This window comes from Schistocerca gregaria, chromosome 6, assembly GCF_023897955.1.
Source record: "Schistocerca gregaria isolate iqSchGreg1 chromosome 6, iqSchGreg1.2, whole genome shotgun sequence".
NCBI lineage: Eukaryota > Metazoa > Arthropoda > Insecta > Orthoptera > Acrididae > Schistocerca > Schistocerca gregaria.
The window spans coordinates 447,686,279-447,704,523 of NC_064925.1; the positions used below are offsets into that span (position 1 = coordinate 447,686,279).

Consider the following 18,245-nt stretch of genomic DNA (forward strand, 5'->3'; position numbering starts at 1 on the left):
TTTCAGATGCAATAAAATCAATGGAAAAATGAACAAAAAGGATTATTATGCCATTCTACAGAAATGAGCCACGGCATCTGGCTTGCGTCTGATTGGAAAAAGGTTCGTTTTGCAGCAAGATGACAATCCAAAACATACGTCCCATTTTTATCAAAAGTGTGTGAAGTCTACAGAGGTTCAGAAAAATAAAAAAATAATAATAAAAATGTAGAATGGCCTCCCCTGTCCCCTGATTGTGACCCAATTGAGTTATTATGGGACAAGGTGGACAGGATGATTTGAAAATGGGGAATCATGAGTGTGACACGCCTGTGGGAGGTCCAGCAGCAAGAAGAGAGACTAATTCCAACTGAAACCTGGCAAACTTGACCTGTCACATGCCGAGAGTGTGCAAGGCAGTGATTAAAGCAAAGGCTGACTATTTTGAGGACTTAATATTTTATATCTGCATTTACCTAAGTACAGTTTGAGCTTAATAAACATTTACAAGACAATAAAATTCAATTTTATAATACATTCCCTTTCCATTGTCCACAATCACTTTGTGTTTCCAAGCTGTGGTGGGTAGTGTACATACACTGACAAAAAAGAACTTGCATTTCTCATTTTATTAAGGAAATATCTGCTATGGCATTTTATGACACAACATTTTTGATACACCAAGAGCATCCGGGTATCATCCAGCTTTGAGCTCACTCAATGCTGCCAAAAACTCATGAAGACAGGTCAAAACAGGATCCAAGATACTCTGACTCACTCAGTACTAATAGGATTAAAGTCAGGTGACCCGAGGAACTAAACATACCTCCATGATAAGATTCTGAAAAAATGTATTCAGAAAGCAACAGTATTGGCAGTGTCAATGAAACAGAATGTACCAGCCAGAATTTTAATCATATAAACAAAGCCATTTTCTTACTACTGAGGACTGGTGCTGGAGACAAAATGTGTGTAACAAGTTTTATATGCTCAGAAGCACAAATTTCTATACTATTGTGGGTCTTTTAGTAACAAACAGATAACTGATACATATTATCCAAAATACTTAGGTCCATAAATGCTTTCTCTTAGTGAAATGTCAAGTAATCGGCAAGAAATTGAAAGTAAAATTCTTTTGAATTACTTCGCTGAAAGATGTTGGAAGACTAGTTTTAGGAACAGTCAGAACTGGCATTTTCTCAAAATCTTGAGTGGCCATTTCAAAACCTGACACGCCAAATTACTGGTTAAATTGAAGACAAAGTGGCCCTGTGGACCAGAAGGTGTAAATTTTTGTTGTAACAACCACAGGAGTTGCTATTAATCAGCATAAATGTATGGGGTAATGAACAGTAATGCAAGTTTGTTTTGAATGATTAAAGATAACAGTTGCATGCCAAGTTTTTATTTGGTATTAATAATGTACCTCACAGGAGGTTATTCTGTCATCAACAAAAGAAACATTTAATAATCAAGCTCCACTATCCGGTGAGTGATGATATTGGTCAAAGGGTAACTAACTTTACTAGACTGTGATTTCTATACACTCAGTGACCAGTCTTACATATTCTGAGATACCTGTTGAAACCCATACCCAAGACCAACCAGATTACTAGAAATATTAATTTAACTTTATAAAACAAATACAGATATGAAACAACAAACTTTCTCACAAAAATGTGAAATTTCATTCACCAGGGCATTTACTGAAATTTTTCTGGATGTCTTGCGCCAAATACTTATACATGAGATATAATACATCACAAACAAAAACTGCTGACAGAAAGTCATACCTGTTTTTGCTTGATGATCTTTCCCCTTCGTCACTTAATGAAGACCTCTCACTCACACCTGAATCACATGTTTCATATTCAGCTTCAGATTGGCTAGAGTTTCCGCCGCCTCCACTTCCTCTACCGCCAGTATGTTCATCATCCTCATCAGAAATGTCTTCAAAGGAATTTCGCCTAATGTGCTGATTGTCATCTGTTTCAAACAAAACAGTAATTAGCACCTGGGAACATTATTCTGCATTTATGACACACAAACACCATTTTAAATGTTGAACAGTAGCTACCAATTTAAGACTGGTTAAATACTGGCACTCATGGATGGAAAAAAAGATAATACTCTAACAAAGAATTTAAGAGTTGCTGTTGACTTTTACAATCCTCACTGTAAAAATGTTATGTTGTGAGTACTGCTACAGGAGGAGTTGGTTGCTTGGTTGGAAGTTAAGGGGCTAAACAATAAGGACGTTAGTCCCTAGATTATGGATTACTCCCTTTGAAGTTAGTAAAACAGCTAGAAATCTGACTGAAATATGATAATATTCAGTAGTAGTAAAAATGAGGCACCAAGAATAATATTCATGCCAGAGATGGGAAATAATTGCACAGCTGATAAGATTACACAGTCCAATCACATTAATGTGACCACCGACTATATTTGACGTCAACATGCAATAACCATTCATAGGCAGCACATGGAAACACAAGTGTGGTGGGTATATAAAGTACGTCTGGGGGGACACAAGACAGTGTAGTTGTCATTGTAGTGTGGAAATGGAGTGATTTATTTGATGTTCAAAAAGAATGATCATTGGCTTTTGGACCAAGGACAGAAACGCGCATTTCTGTGAATTTTCAGAAGCTACCATTGTCCTTTGCAGAATCTACAAGCAACTTGTAGCAAATCAACATTTGTGATTTGATCACTGTAGCAGATTTTCTAACTAACATATTGTGTTCCATCTAGTTTTCCTTAAAAAGGAGTAGCCATACATATTATCTGTGTTTATCATAAATTAACTCTGTTTTCAAGTTTGCTAACAACTATAATGAACATCAAATCGTTTTAGGAAACCAGCAGTTCTTACCACAGGTTTGTGTACTGCCTTAATGGAAATCTCATTTTGTGTATTTGCTTCAATTCTTATAGGGAATTGGCAGCTTTTTAGCTCATCAAATTAAAAGATAATCAGGAAGATTAATTTAAATTTATTTGTTGAAAGCCCTGCTACACATTGCACCAACCAAAATGCAGCTCCACTGTGAATGCTGTTCTCTAAAACAGGACGAGTTAGTTGATGTAAACAGCTGGAAACTGCCCCGACTACTGTCAACGATTGGCAGCTAATGCAAATCGGTGTGCTGGAAGAGCTCTGGAGAGTTGTGTACCTGTGATACCTGTAGCAGAGGTACCTCAAGTACTATCCTCTCCTGTGGATCCTGTCTCCTCTGCAGAAAGTACACGATCTGTCATTACTAATCTACATGTACGGGGTCGATGTGGATCATGGAAGACTCAGCATGTGGTACCGATCCTGCTAACCAGCTAGTTTGAGGTGCTGCCTTTCAGTGAAACTGAAACTGAGTCAGTGGGATTCACTTCACCTATTTTCAGGACACCTGTTTTGACCAGTGTCAGGAGAAGGCAAACATAAAAGGGTAGGGGTCCATTAAACTTCGGCAGTTCAAACATGTGGAGAATGATGGTACCCCTTAGAGAAATGGCAGCAAGGGACAGGAAAGGATACCATGTGCACTCAGTGTGTATGTCTGGGGGCCTCATTTAACAAGTTGAAGAAGATATTCCAGCAGATATTAAGGGGACACGGTACAACGAACTGCAAACTGTGGTGCAGGTTGGAACAAATGATGCCTGTCATCTGGGCTCCGATGTCATTCTTGGGTCATTCCAGTGACTAACAGAGAAGTTGAACAGACCAGCATTGCACATGAAGTGTCAATGAAGCTTAAAATTTGCAGCACTGTCCCCGGAACTGATTAGAGCACTTTGGTTCTGAGTCGAGTGGAAGAACTGAACTAGACATTTTGAAGGTTCTGTGCAAGACAGGCTGCGGCTTCCTGGACTTGCGATATAGATCTGAAAAAGGTCAGGTGTGCACTACATACCAGAGGCTGCCACTCAGGTAGCTGACTGTGTGTGGCATGCACACAAGGTTTTTTTTTTAGACTAGGTGACTCTCCATCCAATCCAGATAATGATAGCTGTAGTAGGAAACCCAGAAGTATCAGTGCAAGATCGAAAGAAATGCCTCTCACAGGTGACAGTATTAGAATCCTAATGGTAAACTACCCAAGCATTCATAACAAGATGCCACAGTTTGTAGCGTTCATGAAAAGCAGTAAAGATCACATAATACTATGTACAGAAAGCTGGTTGAAACCTGAAACAGATAGCAGTGAGATTTTTGGAAGAAATTTGAATGTATATCAAAAGGTTAGGTAAATGGGAAATGGAAACGGAGTACTTGTCACAGTAGACAAGAAACTCAAATCCACCAATGTAGAAATTTGAATTGCATGTGAGAGTGCGTGGGCAAGACTCAGGGGTGGGGATAAAATGATAATGGGATCCTTCTATCGTCCACCACACTCATCTCCTGAAGTGACTGACGACTTTAGGGAAAACCTCAGTTCACTTGCACGAGTTCCTCAATCACACTAGACTAACTAACTTTGTGTTCTGCCTTACAGCAGGTCTTGTCATGGGAGAAGCCTCATCAGAGAGGTCCACCGCATGAGTATCTAGGGAAGTGATTCCAGTGGTGGTTTCCCATTGTCTTCCACTGATGATGATGAAATGATAATGAGGACAACACAACACCCCGTCCCTGAGCAGAGAAAATCTCTGACACAGTTGGGATCGAACCCGGGCCCCTTGGTATGACAGACCGCTGCACTGACCACTCAGCTATAGGCGCGGATCCATTAATCACAGGTGGAGACTTTAACAATTAATTGAGAAAATTACAGATTTATTAGTGGTGGGCATGACAAGACATCCCGTGAACCTTTACTAAATGATTTCTCTGAAAACTACCTTGAATAGACAGTTAGGAACCCTATTCATGATGGAAATATATTGGATCTAATTGAACAAATAGACCTGACCTCTTTGAGGACGTCCACATCGAAACTGGTATCAGTGACCATGAAGCAGTTGATGTAACAATGATTACAAAGGATAACTAAAACAAGCAGGAAGACATGTGGATTCGGCAAACCAGATAAAAAAATCTGTAGTGTCATAACTCAATGTGGAACTTGAAACTTTCAGCACAGGGTAGGGGCATGTAGTGGAACTACAGAGACAATGAAGTTGACTGATGGGTGGAAACAGCTGGGAGTCACCTGGAGCTCACCATGAGGTGGAAGATGCCCAACCCTGATTTGATATGGTGAAAGTGTTAAAATGGGAACATAACCCAACCACTTGGAAGCATAGAAATATTTTGAACTGTTAGTATCAGGGATAACAACTCCTTAAGTGCTGTATGATGGAGTGCTGTACGAATGGGCACTTCTAAAAAATAAAAATATACTATGGCAGAAAAAGGACTAATCATATTTGAAAAATAATTAAAAACAAAGTCAAGACAGCTGGCAGAGGAGGTAGAGACCCCGGGCCAAGTGTGAGCAGTAGGCACCCCCAATCTCAACCACCCCAACACTGCTCCAAAAGGTGGTTTATAAGGCTTTATCTGAGAATAAAAAGCACTTTCTTGAAGGAAACAAAGGACCAGTTTAACTTTCCATAAATAGTTTATGGAGAGAGAGAGGCAAATAACCTGGAAGTATACACCTGGTTTGAAGAGCTAAGAGGGGGAATTCCATCAGGAAGTGAGCTACTGCCTGCGTGGCTCTACAAGAACATGTGGGTGATTCACTGCTTAAAATAAAAGTGCAGGTTAATCTTGTATGACTGATGCAGAGACGATGTATGACAGTGGATTCCTTCTGTGAGGAAAGGAGGAAGAAGGAACACCAAGCATGTGTAATCTCTTTAACAGTGCAGAGTTTATTCCATCTTTGAATAAGCAGAAGTATTAGCTGCACCTGCAAATCCACAACTGGGATCGTCAAAGCGCATGTTGGGTGAGTAATCATTTCTCTACCCAAATAATCAACCAGTTTGTTCTTCTGAATACTAGCATGAATAAGGAACCAGACAGAAACAACTGAGCTGTTAGCCATAAGTAGCAGATACTTCATTGTGACAAGAGTAACAAATTTATATGTACATCAATTTGCCAGAAGTCATTTGATCATGTGTGGGGTACTTTAAGTATCACCGACTTATTCATTCTTACCTGCTTCCAGTAATTTGTCATAGACAGTGTAGTTTTACTGCAAGGGATTTCTTTTCCCGGGTATGTTTAGTATGTTACAGTTATTTAGGCTGAGGATCAACTGCCAGAACATGTACCATTCATAAGTCCTCAGTAGTTCATTCTGCAAATCGATAATGTGAGGGGGTGAGGGGGGGACGGGGGAGAGGGGTGAGGGGGGACGGGGAAGAGGGGTGAGGGGGACGGGGGAGAGGGGTGAGGGGGTACGAGGGTGAGGGGTGAGGGGGGACGAGGGAGAGGGGTGAGGGGGGATGAGGGAGAGGGGGGAGGGGGGACGAGGGAGAGGGGTGAGGGGAGAGGGATGAGGGGAGAGTGATGAGGGGAGAGTGATGAGGGGAGAGTGATGAGGGGAGAGGGGTGAGAGGAGAGGATGGAGAGATGTGAGGGGAGAGAATGGGGAGAGGTGAGGGTAGAGGGGAGATGATGGAGAAAGGTGAGGGTAGAGGGGATATGAGGGAGAGAGGTGAGGGGAGAGGGGAGATGGAGAGAGGTGAGGGGAGATGAGGGAGTGAGGTGAGGGGAGAGGGGAGATGAGGGAGAGATGTGAGGGGAGAGGGGAGTTGAGGGAGAGATGTGAGGGGAGAGGGGAGATGAGGGACAGATGTGAGGGGAGAGGGGAGATGAGGGACAGATGTGAGGGGAGAGGGGAGATGAGGGACAGATGTGAGGGGAGATGAGAGAGAGGTGAGGGGAGATGAGAGATGAGTGAGAGAGGTGAGGGGAGATGAGAGATGAGTGAGAGAGGTGAGGGGAGATGAGAGAGAGGTGAGGGGAGATGAGAGATGAGTGAGAGAGGCGAGGGGAGAGGGGATGAGTGATAGACGTGAGGGGAGAGGGGAGTTTGGAGAGAGGCGAGGGGAGAGGGGAGGTGTGACAGAGGTGGGTGGAGAGGGGAGGTGGGAGAGATGTGGGTGGAGAGGGGAGGAGGGAGAGATGTGGGTGGAGAGGGGAGGAGGGAGAGAGGTGGGGAGAGGGGAGGAGGGAGAGAGGTGGGGAGAGGGGGAGAGAGGTGTGGGGAGAGGGGAGAGGGGAGAGGAGGGAGATGGAGACAGTGTGCAGGGAGAGATGGGGAGGGGGAAGGAGTGGGAGATGGGGAGGGGGAAGGAGTGGGAGATGGGGAGGGGAAGGAGTGGGAGATGGGGAGGGGGAAGGAGTGGGAGATGGGGAGGGGGAAGGAGTGGGAGATGGGGAGGGGGAAGGAGTGGGAGATGGGGAGGGGGAAGGAGTGGGAGATGGGGAGGGGGAATTAGGGGGAGATGGGGAGGGGGAATTAGGGGGAGATGGGGAGGGGGAATTAGGGGGAGATGGGGAGGATGAGTGGAGAGAGGGGAAGAGATGGGTTGTGGGAGGGGAGGGAGAGGAGGGGAGGATGGTGGAGGGAGGGAGCATGGGGTTAATGTCCCCCTAAGAAAAATGAATTCTGTAAGACAGATGATTTGGAAATTATCCTACAGTGATTGTACAAGTGAGCAAGTGTTTGTACCATCAGAACTGAGGAGGTAAGATTCCCACTTTGGTAAGTAGACTGTTTTCGGGCCTAGTCCAGACAGCTCCACGGTCCACTCTTACACTACAAAGATGCACCATGTCCAGTAATTTCAAAGCTGATGCTGTCACTGATCTGTAAACGTAGCAATCACAGTTCAGAGCCTGGTCAATATGGAGTACAGTAACATGATTGCATCCCCAGAGGTGAGTGAGAGAAAGCAGAGACAGTGAAGTTTTCACATGCAGCTAGTCTTTATTGACTAAGATGGGGTAATCATGTCAGCCTTTTCTCAATGACAAATTCCAAAAATTGGGACTATCCAACTATGTCCAAGTGCTGGGTACCGAAGTACAGTTCTGGGTTGGGGTGAACCTTAGTACAATGACAGAAATGGGTGGCTTACAGGATTTATCATAATAATGTGTGAAGATGGGCTCTCAAATTTCTTGGACATAATCTACTGCCAAGAATTTTATAAATGCCAGAAGCATGTTTGAGAAAAGACACTCTCAAAACACACACACACACACACACACACACACACACACACACACACAAATGATGCACCACTAACGAATGAGCCAAATGGGGCAGTAAGGTGTAGATGTCCATAAAGCTAGAATCATTCTCAATTGGGTGACAAATCCAGTGGCCTTGCAGGCTAAGGTAAGGTTTGGCAAGTACAAATACAAGCATTAGAAATTCTCATTGTGTGCATTGTGTGTGTGGGGGGGGGGGGGGGGCATTATCTTGCTGAAATGTTAAGCCCGGGATGACTTGCCATGAAGAGCAACAAAATTGGGTGCAGAATGCTGTGAATTTCCCACTATTCTGTAGGGTTGTGTGGATGACAACAAAAAGGCTCCTGCTATGAAAAGAAATGGCACCCCAAACAATCACTCCTGGTTGTCAGACCATATGGCCCAACAGTCAGGTTGGTAACCCACCACTGCCCCAAGTGTCACTTGTGTCTAGGGACAGCAAATCTTGGTGCCAATCGGGTGAGCCAGTCAGAGCTGCTTCCTGGTGGCAGACAGTGAAAGCTTGCATTCTCCTTTAGGACAAGGAACTGTGATTCATTCCGCACAAAATTTAAAATTGTTAATTATGAAGTTTTTAATCTCGTGTAAGTTGTCACAATGTGTCTAAGTGCCTAAGCCACTTCTGAGTTTTTAGGACCTATAGTTTACTTTACAAAAAAGCCCTCAAAAATGTACCCCACAACTTAAAACAAACTTAAGTTTATATTCCTCCCAAACCAAGAGTCCGTATCATCTTAGCGGACTAATTCTAAACTGTAAAGGACAGCACAGATTCATTGGTCTGAACCCTGTGTTTATCGCTGATATCTGCCCAAACATCAGGGACACTGGTTATCCTTAAATAACCTGGAGCTGGATTTGATCTTTAAGTAGTGGAAATTTACATACTTCTCTCCAGAAGTTCAAATCCAACTACACCAGTTTACGAGCAGCTATATGTTTTTATGTGACATCAATTTCAGCGGACTGAATCTGCCAATAGCACAAAGACTGTTGTAATTATATTTCACAATCCTTGAGATGGAGAAGTATGTATTAATGTACTGGACTGGAATGGAGAATCAGTAACAGCTGTCGGCCTTTGTGGTATAAGCTAGTTACCTTGATGACCTATTATTAGAGCAAGACATACACAATCCCAAAGTTAATGTTTTTTTTACAAGCGTTTAAAATATTTTGAAAATAGTAGTCCACAGTCTCAGTAGTAGTGAAGCAGAAAAGTTTTTTTATTAAAGATGTTTCGCATGATGGAATAGCCTATGATGTTGTGCAGGAATTCTTATTATTGATGTTAGGACTAATTTGGGACAATGGTATGAGTTCATAATAAATATCGTTGGTGTTATCTGATTGCCATTTCATTCAATGAAATAGAAATTCTATGTAAGTTACGCCATATCATTCTAAAGGCACTTATCGACGACACTTTCCCATGCACTACAGCATCATCAGTAAACAATCCCAGGCTGTTGTTAACCCAATCTGTCAGATCGTTTATGCATATAGAAAATATGAGTGGTAATTTCACACTTTCTTGCAGCATTCTTGATGATACCCTTGTCTCTGACAAACACTCGCCATGCAGGACACTGTACAGGAGTCTCTTACTTAAGAAATCTTCAAGCTAGTCCCATATCTGAGAAACTTCCGTATCCTTTGACCTTTGTAAACAGTCTGCTATGGGACACTGTGTCAAACACTTTTCATGTGTGTGTTAGCAAGCACAGTTTACATACCCCATACAGGAATGAAAGAGCAGAATCAACAAAAAATGATAAACTAGAGCAAAATACCAGCTGTACTGTGAACATCACACAGCCACATAAATATTAGTATGTGATAAGAATAAAATAAATGAACCCTCTGATGGTGGTGAAACTTTACTAAAACATGTATGAGTGTTAAAACAGGAATTAGTGTTTGCTCAAGGTAGAACCATAGTTGAGATAATATCCACAAGTGTGTGTGTGTGTGTGTGTGTGTGTGTGTGTGTGTGTGTGTGTGTGAGAGAGAGAGAGAGAGAGAGAGAGAGAGAGAGAGAGAGAGAGAGAGAGAGAGGGGGGGGGGGGGGGCAGTACCTCTACCTCTAGATTGAAAAAGTTTTCTGCCATCTTAACCAATGATGTATATGTTTGGTGTAAGCAAGTGATGTTTTATGTCTTATTGATGTTTAACTCCTTCAATTACTTTTACTCCTTAAACTTAACAATTTCATACCACACATCAGTGCCGAAATCCCAAGGTAAAATTTATTGCTCAACAAGTGCTGGAAACTATGCCACAGTCCACAACACTCATTCTGAAGTTTCAAATGGTATTATCCTTACAAGCAAACCCAGTGTTAAAAGGTATTTTTTTTAAGAAGTTTGCTTACCATGAGGGGGAACTGGTTTCTCCGGATAAATATCCACTACTGGCTCCTTCAATTCTTCATGCAGCTGGTCCATGAAACATCGCAAGAATTCCTGGGTATCATGTTGCTGATAGCCACGAAACATTGGATGTACCTGAATATGGCAAATTCGAAATGTAAGTTTGTAACTTTTAGATTCTTTGAAGCCATTTTTAATTACTTATTAAAAAAAAGAATAACTAAACTCGAACTGGAGTAATAAGTTCCCTATACAGTGATATTTGAAGGGTACTTCATTCTCCTGTGAGGAAATAAAAATATTTGCAATAACTTTGAGCAAGCAACTTCCTTTATATGTAAACTTTTTGTCTTTCTTTTCTATAACTTTCTATCAGAAAAACATCATTTCCTCACATCTGCTTTCTTCTTGCCACAAATAGTTCTATATGCCTTGACCAGTATTACATCTGGAATATTATTATCCGCTATCTGTGTATCTGATCATCTCATGCCCTATAGAGACAGTTACATAAATATTCTACTGCTTGAAGAATTTTCTCTCTGCTTGCATTACTGTGCTACCTGTCATCTTAACCTACTCAGTGAGTGTCTAGCCAATGTAAGCTCTTTTTTGAACAAGTCTGTAGCTGCTCAAGTGTTTATTGACATAAATTTTCTACTTCAATGGAAAGGAGATAGGCAAGACAGAAAGACACTATCCATCCCACTACATCTTCTCCATAACTTACAAGGCATACATTACATGTATCACCAATTGCATTGCATGGAGGCAGTGGCAATGGATTTTCATCAGGCAAAGACTAAACAAGCTTCAAAAACGGATATAACACAACTGATAATTTTCTGTTGATGAAGTTACAGAACAGAGCAACAAGCATAAATTGTCATGTTACCTGGTAGTTATGGACTCGGAGAAAATATTTGCCCCAGTTATAATTGAAACTGTATAAACAGCTTTTGAGAAACAAGGCAATGACTAAATTTGGGCAGTTAAAGTCAATGCTTGAATTAATATTAAACAAAATAAACCAAAGAACACAAAATTACCAGGAGTGCTTTTGGTAAAATAAACAGTTTTCAAAATGAAGGATCCAATGTGTCTAAAATAAGCAAGCAATGGGATTTCATAGGGAACATAGGTAACATAAATGCATCAGAGAACAGACTGGAAGATAAGAAGTAATTACAACTCTAATCCAATAGAAATCAAAATGAGTGGGACATGTAGCCAGATGAATGGACGGTAGATGGACAAAGTGGGCTCTTTGCTGGATTTCAAGAGATAAGAAAAGATGATAAGCAAATGGAAGGTACATTGATGATATCAGAAAAGTGCGAGAGTAACGTGGATGTGTACAGATTAAGACTATTACATATTATGAATTGCGGAGCAACCCTTTTTCCAGCAGTGGATGCCAAGAAACAGATGATTATCTGTCACAATTTTTGCTGGTATGTTTCAGACTATCCTAAGAGGAGGCAAGCAGTTAGTTGTATGGTATACGGGGCCTTGCTAATTAACGTAACACGAGACTACAGTGCTGGTTTTAGACCTTATATCAGGAAAAATGAGGGTTGGAACTTAAATAGTGGCAACTGTTTGTTCACAACTGATACAATAGAGTTACATGTTTGCACCTGTTACTGTCCTTCAAAGTAGTCACCAGCGTTGTGTAGAACCCGTTGCCAGTGATGTGGAAGGCATAGGATACTGTTAGCAGAGCCTGTCCTGTTGATGGTGCGAATGGAGCAGTCTACTGCCTGTCGAATCTCTGGAACAGTTCTGAAGTGAATGCCATGAAGTTGTTTCTTCATCTTCGGAATCGAATCAAAGTCACAAGGACTTCAGTTCAGGTAGTATGGTGGATGGTACAGTACTTCCCACCCCATTGACTGTACAGAGGAGCCACAGCTTGCACTGTAGGCAACCACACATTGTCATGCAAAATGATAGGTGGGTTGCGCAGAAAGTGTCGCCGCTTCTTTCGCAAAGCATTACGGGTTGCCACGAAAGTCGAAAGTGCGTCAGAGCCCCAGTATGGTGATTCTCGTGTGCGACTTTAATGGTGTTATCCTAATGCATTATGTTCCTCCACGGCAGACCGTGAATGCACAATTTTACTGTTTGTTTTTGGTGCATCACCTGTGACCAGCTTTGCAAAAGCAGCAGCAACACTTTCTGCGCTGGCAACGGGTTCTACACAACGTTGGTGACTACTTTGAAGGACAGTAACAGGTGCAAACACATAACTTTTTTGTATCGGTTGTGGATAAATAGTTGCCACAAGTTCCATCCCTCGTACAATTTAACTGTTCAGGCGGCATGCTCTGTTCAGGCGGCATTTAGTTTAGTTTATCAGGAAAAATACAAAAACATACCCTTCTCTGACTCAATACTGAATCTGCCTATTGCATGAAATATAATGAACAAAACAGTTGCTGAGAAGTAACAGTGACACAAGGTTATGGGAACATCCTGCAAGTAATACTGTGTTTAAGAAACTATGAGGTGCATTATCTGTGGAATAAGCAATTTTGTGTGACCATCAGTAGCTTGAAGAAAATTCTCCATAGAAATGGTTCACGATATTCTGAAAACAGAACTGTTCATCCCGTTCATTAATTACCAACAGAATTAAAAGAGTTCCAAAAAAGAATTTTGACAGAAAACAGTCAGTGAAAGCTATACACACAAAAAAACGTTTTGCATCACCCCTCTTCCCAGAACTCTGGAAGATAGATGTTGACTGTGGATATTGTATCACAGACACAGTCCCTTTGACTGTTCAGAGATGTCACTAAACCTGCCCAAAGATGCAGACAACCATGCATGAGCAGCACCTATTAGATGGAGGGGGTCTGACAGCCGATCACTTCCAGTCATTCCGCCAGGAAGAAGGTACACGGCTCGTGTTGTCTGTCGTTCAACCATGCCTAGATGGTCAATACCACGGTTCGATTGTGTCTGCATTGTTGCTTTGTGCCAGGAAGAACTCTTGACTAGGGAAGTGTCCAGGCGTCTCGGAGTGAACCAAAGTGATGTTATTGAGATATGGAGGAGATACAGAGAGACAGGAACTGTCGACAGCGACTCGCTCAGGCCGCCCAAGGGCTACTACTGCAGTGGATGACCACTACCTACAGATTATGACATGGAGGAACCCTGACAGCAACACCATCATGTTGAATAATGCTTTTCGTGCAGCCACAGGACGTTGTGTTGCAACTCAAACTGTGCGCAATAGGCTGCATGATGCACAACTTCACTCTTGACGTCCATGGTGAGGTCCATCTTTGCAACAAGTACACCATGCAGCATGGTACAGATGGGCCCAACAACATGCTGAATGGACCACTCAGGATTGACACCATGTTCTCTTCACCAAAGAGTGTCACATATGTCTTCAACCACATAATCGTTGGAGAAGTGTTTGGAGGCAACCCAGTCAGGCTGAACGCCTTACACATACTGTTCAGCAAGTGCAGCACGGTTGAGGTTCCCTGCTGTTTTGGGGTCGAGTTATGTGGCGCAGACATACACCACTGGTGGTCATGGAAGGTGCCGTAACGGTTGTATGATACGTGAATGCCGTCCTCCAACCAATAGTGCAACCATATTGGCAGTATACTGGCGAGGCAATCATCTTCATGAATGACAATTCGCGCCCCCATCGTGCACATCTTGTGGATGACTTCCTTCAGGATAACAACATCGCTCCACTAGAGTGGGAAGCATGTTCTTCAGACCTACCCTATCAAACGTGCCTGGAATAGATTGAAAAGGGCTGTTTATGGACAATGTGACCCATCAACCACTCTAATGGATCTACATCGAATCGTTGTTGAGGAGTGGAACATTCAGGACTAACAGCGCCTTGATGAACTTGTGGATAGTATGCCATGATGAATACAGGCATGCCTCTATGCAAGCGGGCTACTGGGTTTTGAGGTACCGGTCTGTACAGCAATCTGGACCACAACTTCTGAAGGTCGCACTGTACAGTGGTACAACATGCAATGTGTGGTTTTCGTGGGCAACGAAAAGGGCAGAAATGATGTTTATGTTAATCTCTATTCCAATTTTCTGTACAGGTTCCGAAACTCTCAAGAACCGAGGTGATGTAAAGCCTTTTCTGATGCTTGTATATACATTTAAAATCTGCAGTGGGCCACTGCAGGTGTCTTCCATCACTTGACTTGCAAAGAAATGAACAGAAATACAAAACAATTAACCAGAGAGAGGAAAACTATAATTTGAACAACAATTTTTGGCAAAAATTAAGCTTGCCATAGGATAAACACGAAATGAAAAAATTAGGATCAAAGTGAAAGAAAAAGTTAATCTGCTATAGAAGGAATAGTATCATCTACACCGCATAATGTGAGATTCTCTGCCTCCATAACTGAGTGGTCAGTGCAGCAGAATGACACATAAGGGAACTAGGTTTGCTTCCTGGCTGGGGCTGGGTGCTGTGTTGTCTCCATCATCGTTCTATCCTCATCAACACACAAGTTGCCAAAGTGGCATCAGTTAAAAGGAGTTTTACCACACGAGTGTGGTTTGTGGCCTTGGGCATGTGGATTATCAGTATCAATAAGAGATTAACAAAAAAGGGACACACTGGTGTATTTTGTTCACTAGTTGAGCAAGCTGAGAAAATACTAAACTCTGAAAGGCAAATGGGCATTCAACATTAATTTTCAAAGTGCAAATCTGAACTGCAATTGCAGGTGGCTATGTAGGCAGTTTAATTCGTTGATGCAACATAGCAGAAGGTTCAGATGTTTTGTGCAACACAGGTAACTATTTTGATAAATCAAATAGGACACAGGAACAGGTAGAGATTTCAAATCGCAACTGACAGGAGAGGAAGCTAAGTGCCAAATACTCCTATTAATGACCACTACTCAAGTGAGAAGAACGCCAACCCTGCAACATGGAACCAAAACAGATGTATGTAGAGGCACCAGTTACCAGCCTTGTCCTGTTAGTATAAATTAAAATCTTCAAATTACTCCAATTAAAATTATGATGGAAAACATGTTACCTTATTAGCTAGAGTAATTTTCTATTCAATGTTAATTTGAGAACGCTCTTAACTACCAAAGACTGTCTTGAAATGGTCCCAGATGCAATCAAAATAGGAGAACAGGCATGATTGGTGTTGTAAACAGGGAGAACTATCTACACTCCTTTGGTAACTGATAAATCAATTACTTCTCAAAATCAGAGGACATCATCAAAAGATTGTAATTTAAGGTTTTGCCTTACTTTTCATCTGTTTCCCCCCTATCCTTTTCATTTCTATTTCTTCCCATTGTAATTTATGTAATTTATACCTATTTACATAATCTAAGGTGTGTTGTCAATTTCCTGGTCTATAATAATATTCCAAACATTTCTTCTGAATTAGAATCTCACCCATTGATATCTGATATTTGATTTCGATTCTCTTCTGTTCTAATAAGGCTCTTTCACCAAAGCATTAATATTTTTTTACCTGTTTCTGTTTTAGATTGTGCACCCTTCTAGCCTCAAGTGGAACAAAGTTCATAACTACAAAAGTGTGAACTCTTGATTTCACTTAGGCATCCTACCTTTTTGTTCCAATGGAAATTTTAAGCAAGCATGAAATGCTCTACATTTCTATTGATATTACTCAGCATTTAAAGAGAGATCTCACAAACACACCTTGAATAACAGAACAAAATTGAATGAATCTCCAACTGAATTTCAATCAGTAATAACTGAATACTAACATTTCTGATCCCATACAGAATGGCAGAAGGTACAACATATCCTGGACGGCGAGAATGCCACATCTCCTGGATTAACCTGTGGTACGATCGTGAAAGACCAGGCTTCTTATCACCAGAACCTGTTGTTCCTGTGCGACTTGTCACAAAGGCCCCACAGTCCAAGAAGAACTGTGTCAGCGGTGGTGTGTTCGACAGAGCTTGCAATGCAGCATTCATGTAACATGTGTTGCCGATATTCTGCAGACCTGTGAGTCCTGTGGAATCCACAATTTCAATATTAGAAATGACACAGAAGTTTTCTTGATAACTTAATGCAATCAAAGCTTTGGCATGTTGCTTTAAAACTGGCTGCATATAGCTTCAATGATTATAAAAAGGTTACATTATTTATCACCATAAACATGACACACTAAGTGCGCGCGCACGCACACGCGCGCACAGTGTGTAACAGCCTTTTTGTTGCGACAGTTTGTAGGTCATCGTGTCATCTTTTAGGTGAATAGCAATCAATTCTTTTCATAATTGTTGATATTCTAATCTGGACTTTCTAGTGTTTGATTGCTTATAGTTTTAATAATTTAAGATGATGTTACTGAAATCATATTTACAAACATGAGGTTATTTACAGCAGCATTTTGGTGTCATATAATGACAAACTGATAAGTAATATCATCAGTTTCATATTAATCGAAAAGCTAATGACATTACCTTGCAGACATTAAACAAACCAAAGAGTATATTCTTTACAAATCATACACAATGAAAACTAAAACTACACCAAATGATAAAATGCAGCATAATGCTCCTAAGAAGGCTATGCGGAGCCCATCATGTCCCAGGTCACCACTCTGGATAAGAAGAAATTACTCACAAATGAAATGGAAAACAAAATTAAGAATGTAAAGGAAAAGTAAGCATTACTATATGCTGGCATTACCCTGTCGTTAACCCATGATCATAGCCCACTGTTTTTGCTTTAGGAGCACTATAAACTACTGAAAGAATCAACTAGTCAGCAGTGATGTAAAAGACACAAAAATGGAATTTTGCTTTCTTGCCATGGTAACTTATTGTATAATATAAAGTAGAACTTGTTAGTCATACAAGCTCAGACATAAGTAACAAGGAAATAACACATTAGTACTTTGAATTTATTTTGTTGCAATAATAAAAGTTGGCCTAGTGGCAAAGCATGCACCTGAAAAGTGAAAGGTCATGGGATCAAATCCCGGGCGGACTACAGATTTTTTTCACTTCCCAATAATGGCATTAGCCAGATTCCATGTTAAACTTTAGGTCCCATTTCTCCATTTGTATAACTGGGGTAGGTTGTGATATGAAAACGTGGCATTCAAATAAAAGACTTGCACTGAGGCATTGAGCATTACAAAATTATTATTATTATTATATTATTACGTTTTTTTTGTAAAATCAAGTATCACTGCTGAAGAACTATTTTTCTATCATATAAGACCAATCACTACAGTCCACAGACAAAGATATGATTGTGTTTTATAGCAACATATACAGTATAACCCTGCTTTTACGTTCCCAAAATTAACATTTTCCCATCACTTATGCCATTTTTTAATCGGTCCCAACAATGTTCCTATGCCCACAACGTTAATTTGCACCCAATTTCGCATCAACATATTTTTCATTTTCCCGCAATTTATGTATTACAAAAAAATGTTTGTTGAGAAAAAATGACACTGGCATGATGTTGGCCGTCCAGTAGTGTTTACAAATATTACTTGGTTATGTTTCTTGACACCACAGCACTCTACTTAGTGAATTTGAACTGGTAAACATGTAAAAGATGGGACAATTCGTGCCAGATCTCCAGCTGCTGCCAAGCTCTACTTGGTGTGGCGGCTGATTGGAGTAACTAGGTTCGTTCGAATGAAGATACCGTGGCCAATCACAATCATTTCCAAACTGTCT

General features: G+C 41.2%; 1 protein-coding gene across 4 annotated transcripts in view; it reads right to left on the reverse strand.

The window, feature by feature from the left end:
• Positions 1-18,245, reverse strand: part of LOC126278021 (ubiquitin carboxyl-terminal hydrolase 20-like) — a 160,654-nt gene that overhangs the window by 127,204 nt on the left and 15,205 nt on the right. For all 4 annotated transcript variants that reach the window (XM_049977739.1, XM_049977740.1, XM_049977741.1 and 1 more), the window contains exons 5-7: positions 16,302-16,555; positions 10,542-10,674; positions 1,773-1,965 (exon numbers count right to left, since the gene is read on the reverse strand). In XM_049977739.1, coding sequence (XP_049833696.1) covers positions 1,773-1,965; positions 10,542-10,674; positions 16,302-16,555 — 580 coding nt within the window. The remainder of the gene's footprint in view (positions 1-1,772; positions 1,966-10,541; positions 10,675-16,301; positions 16,556-18,245) is intronic.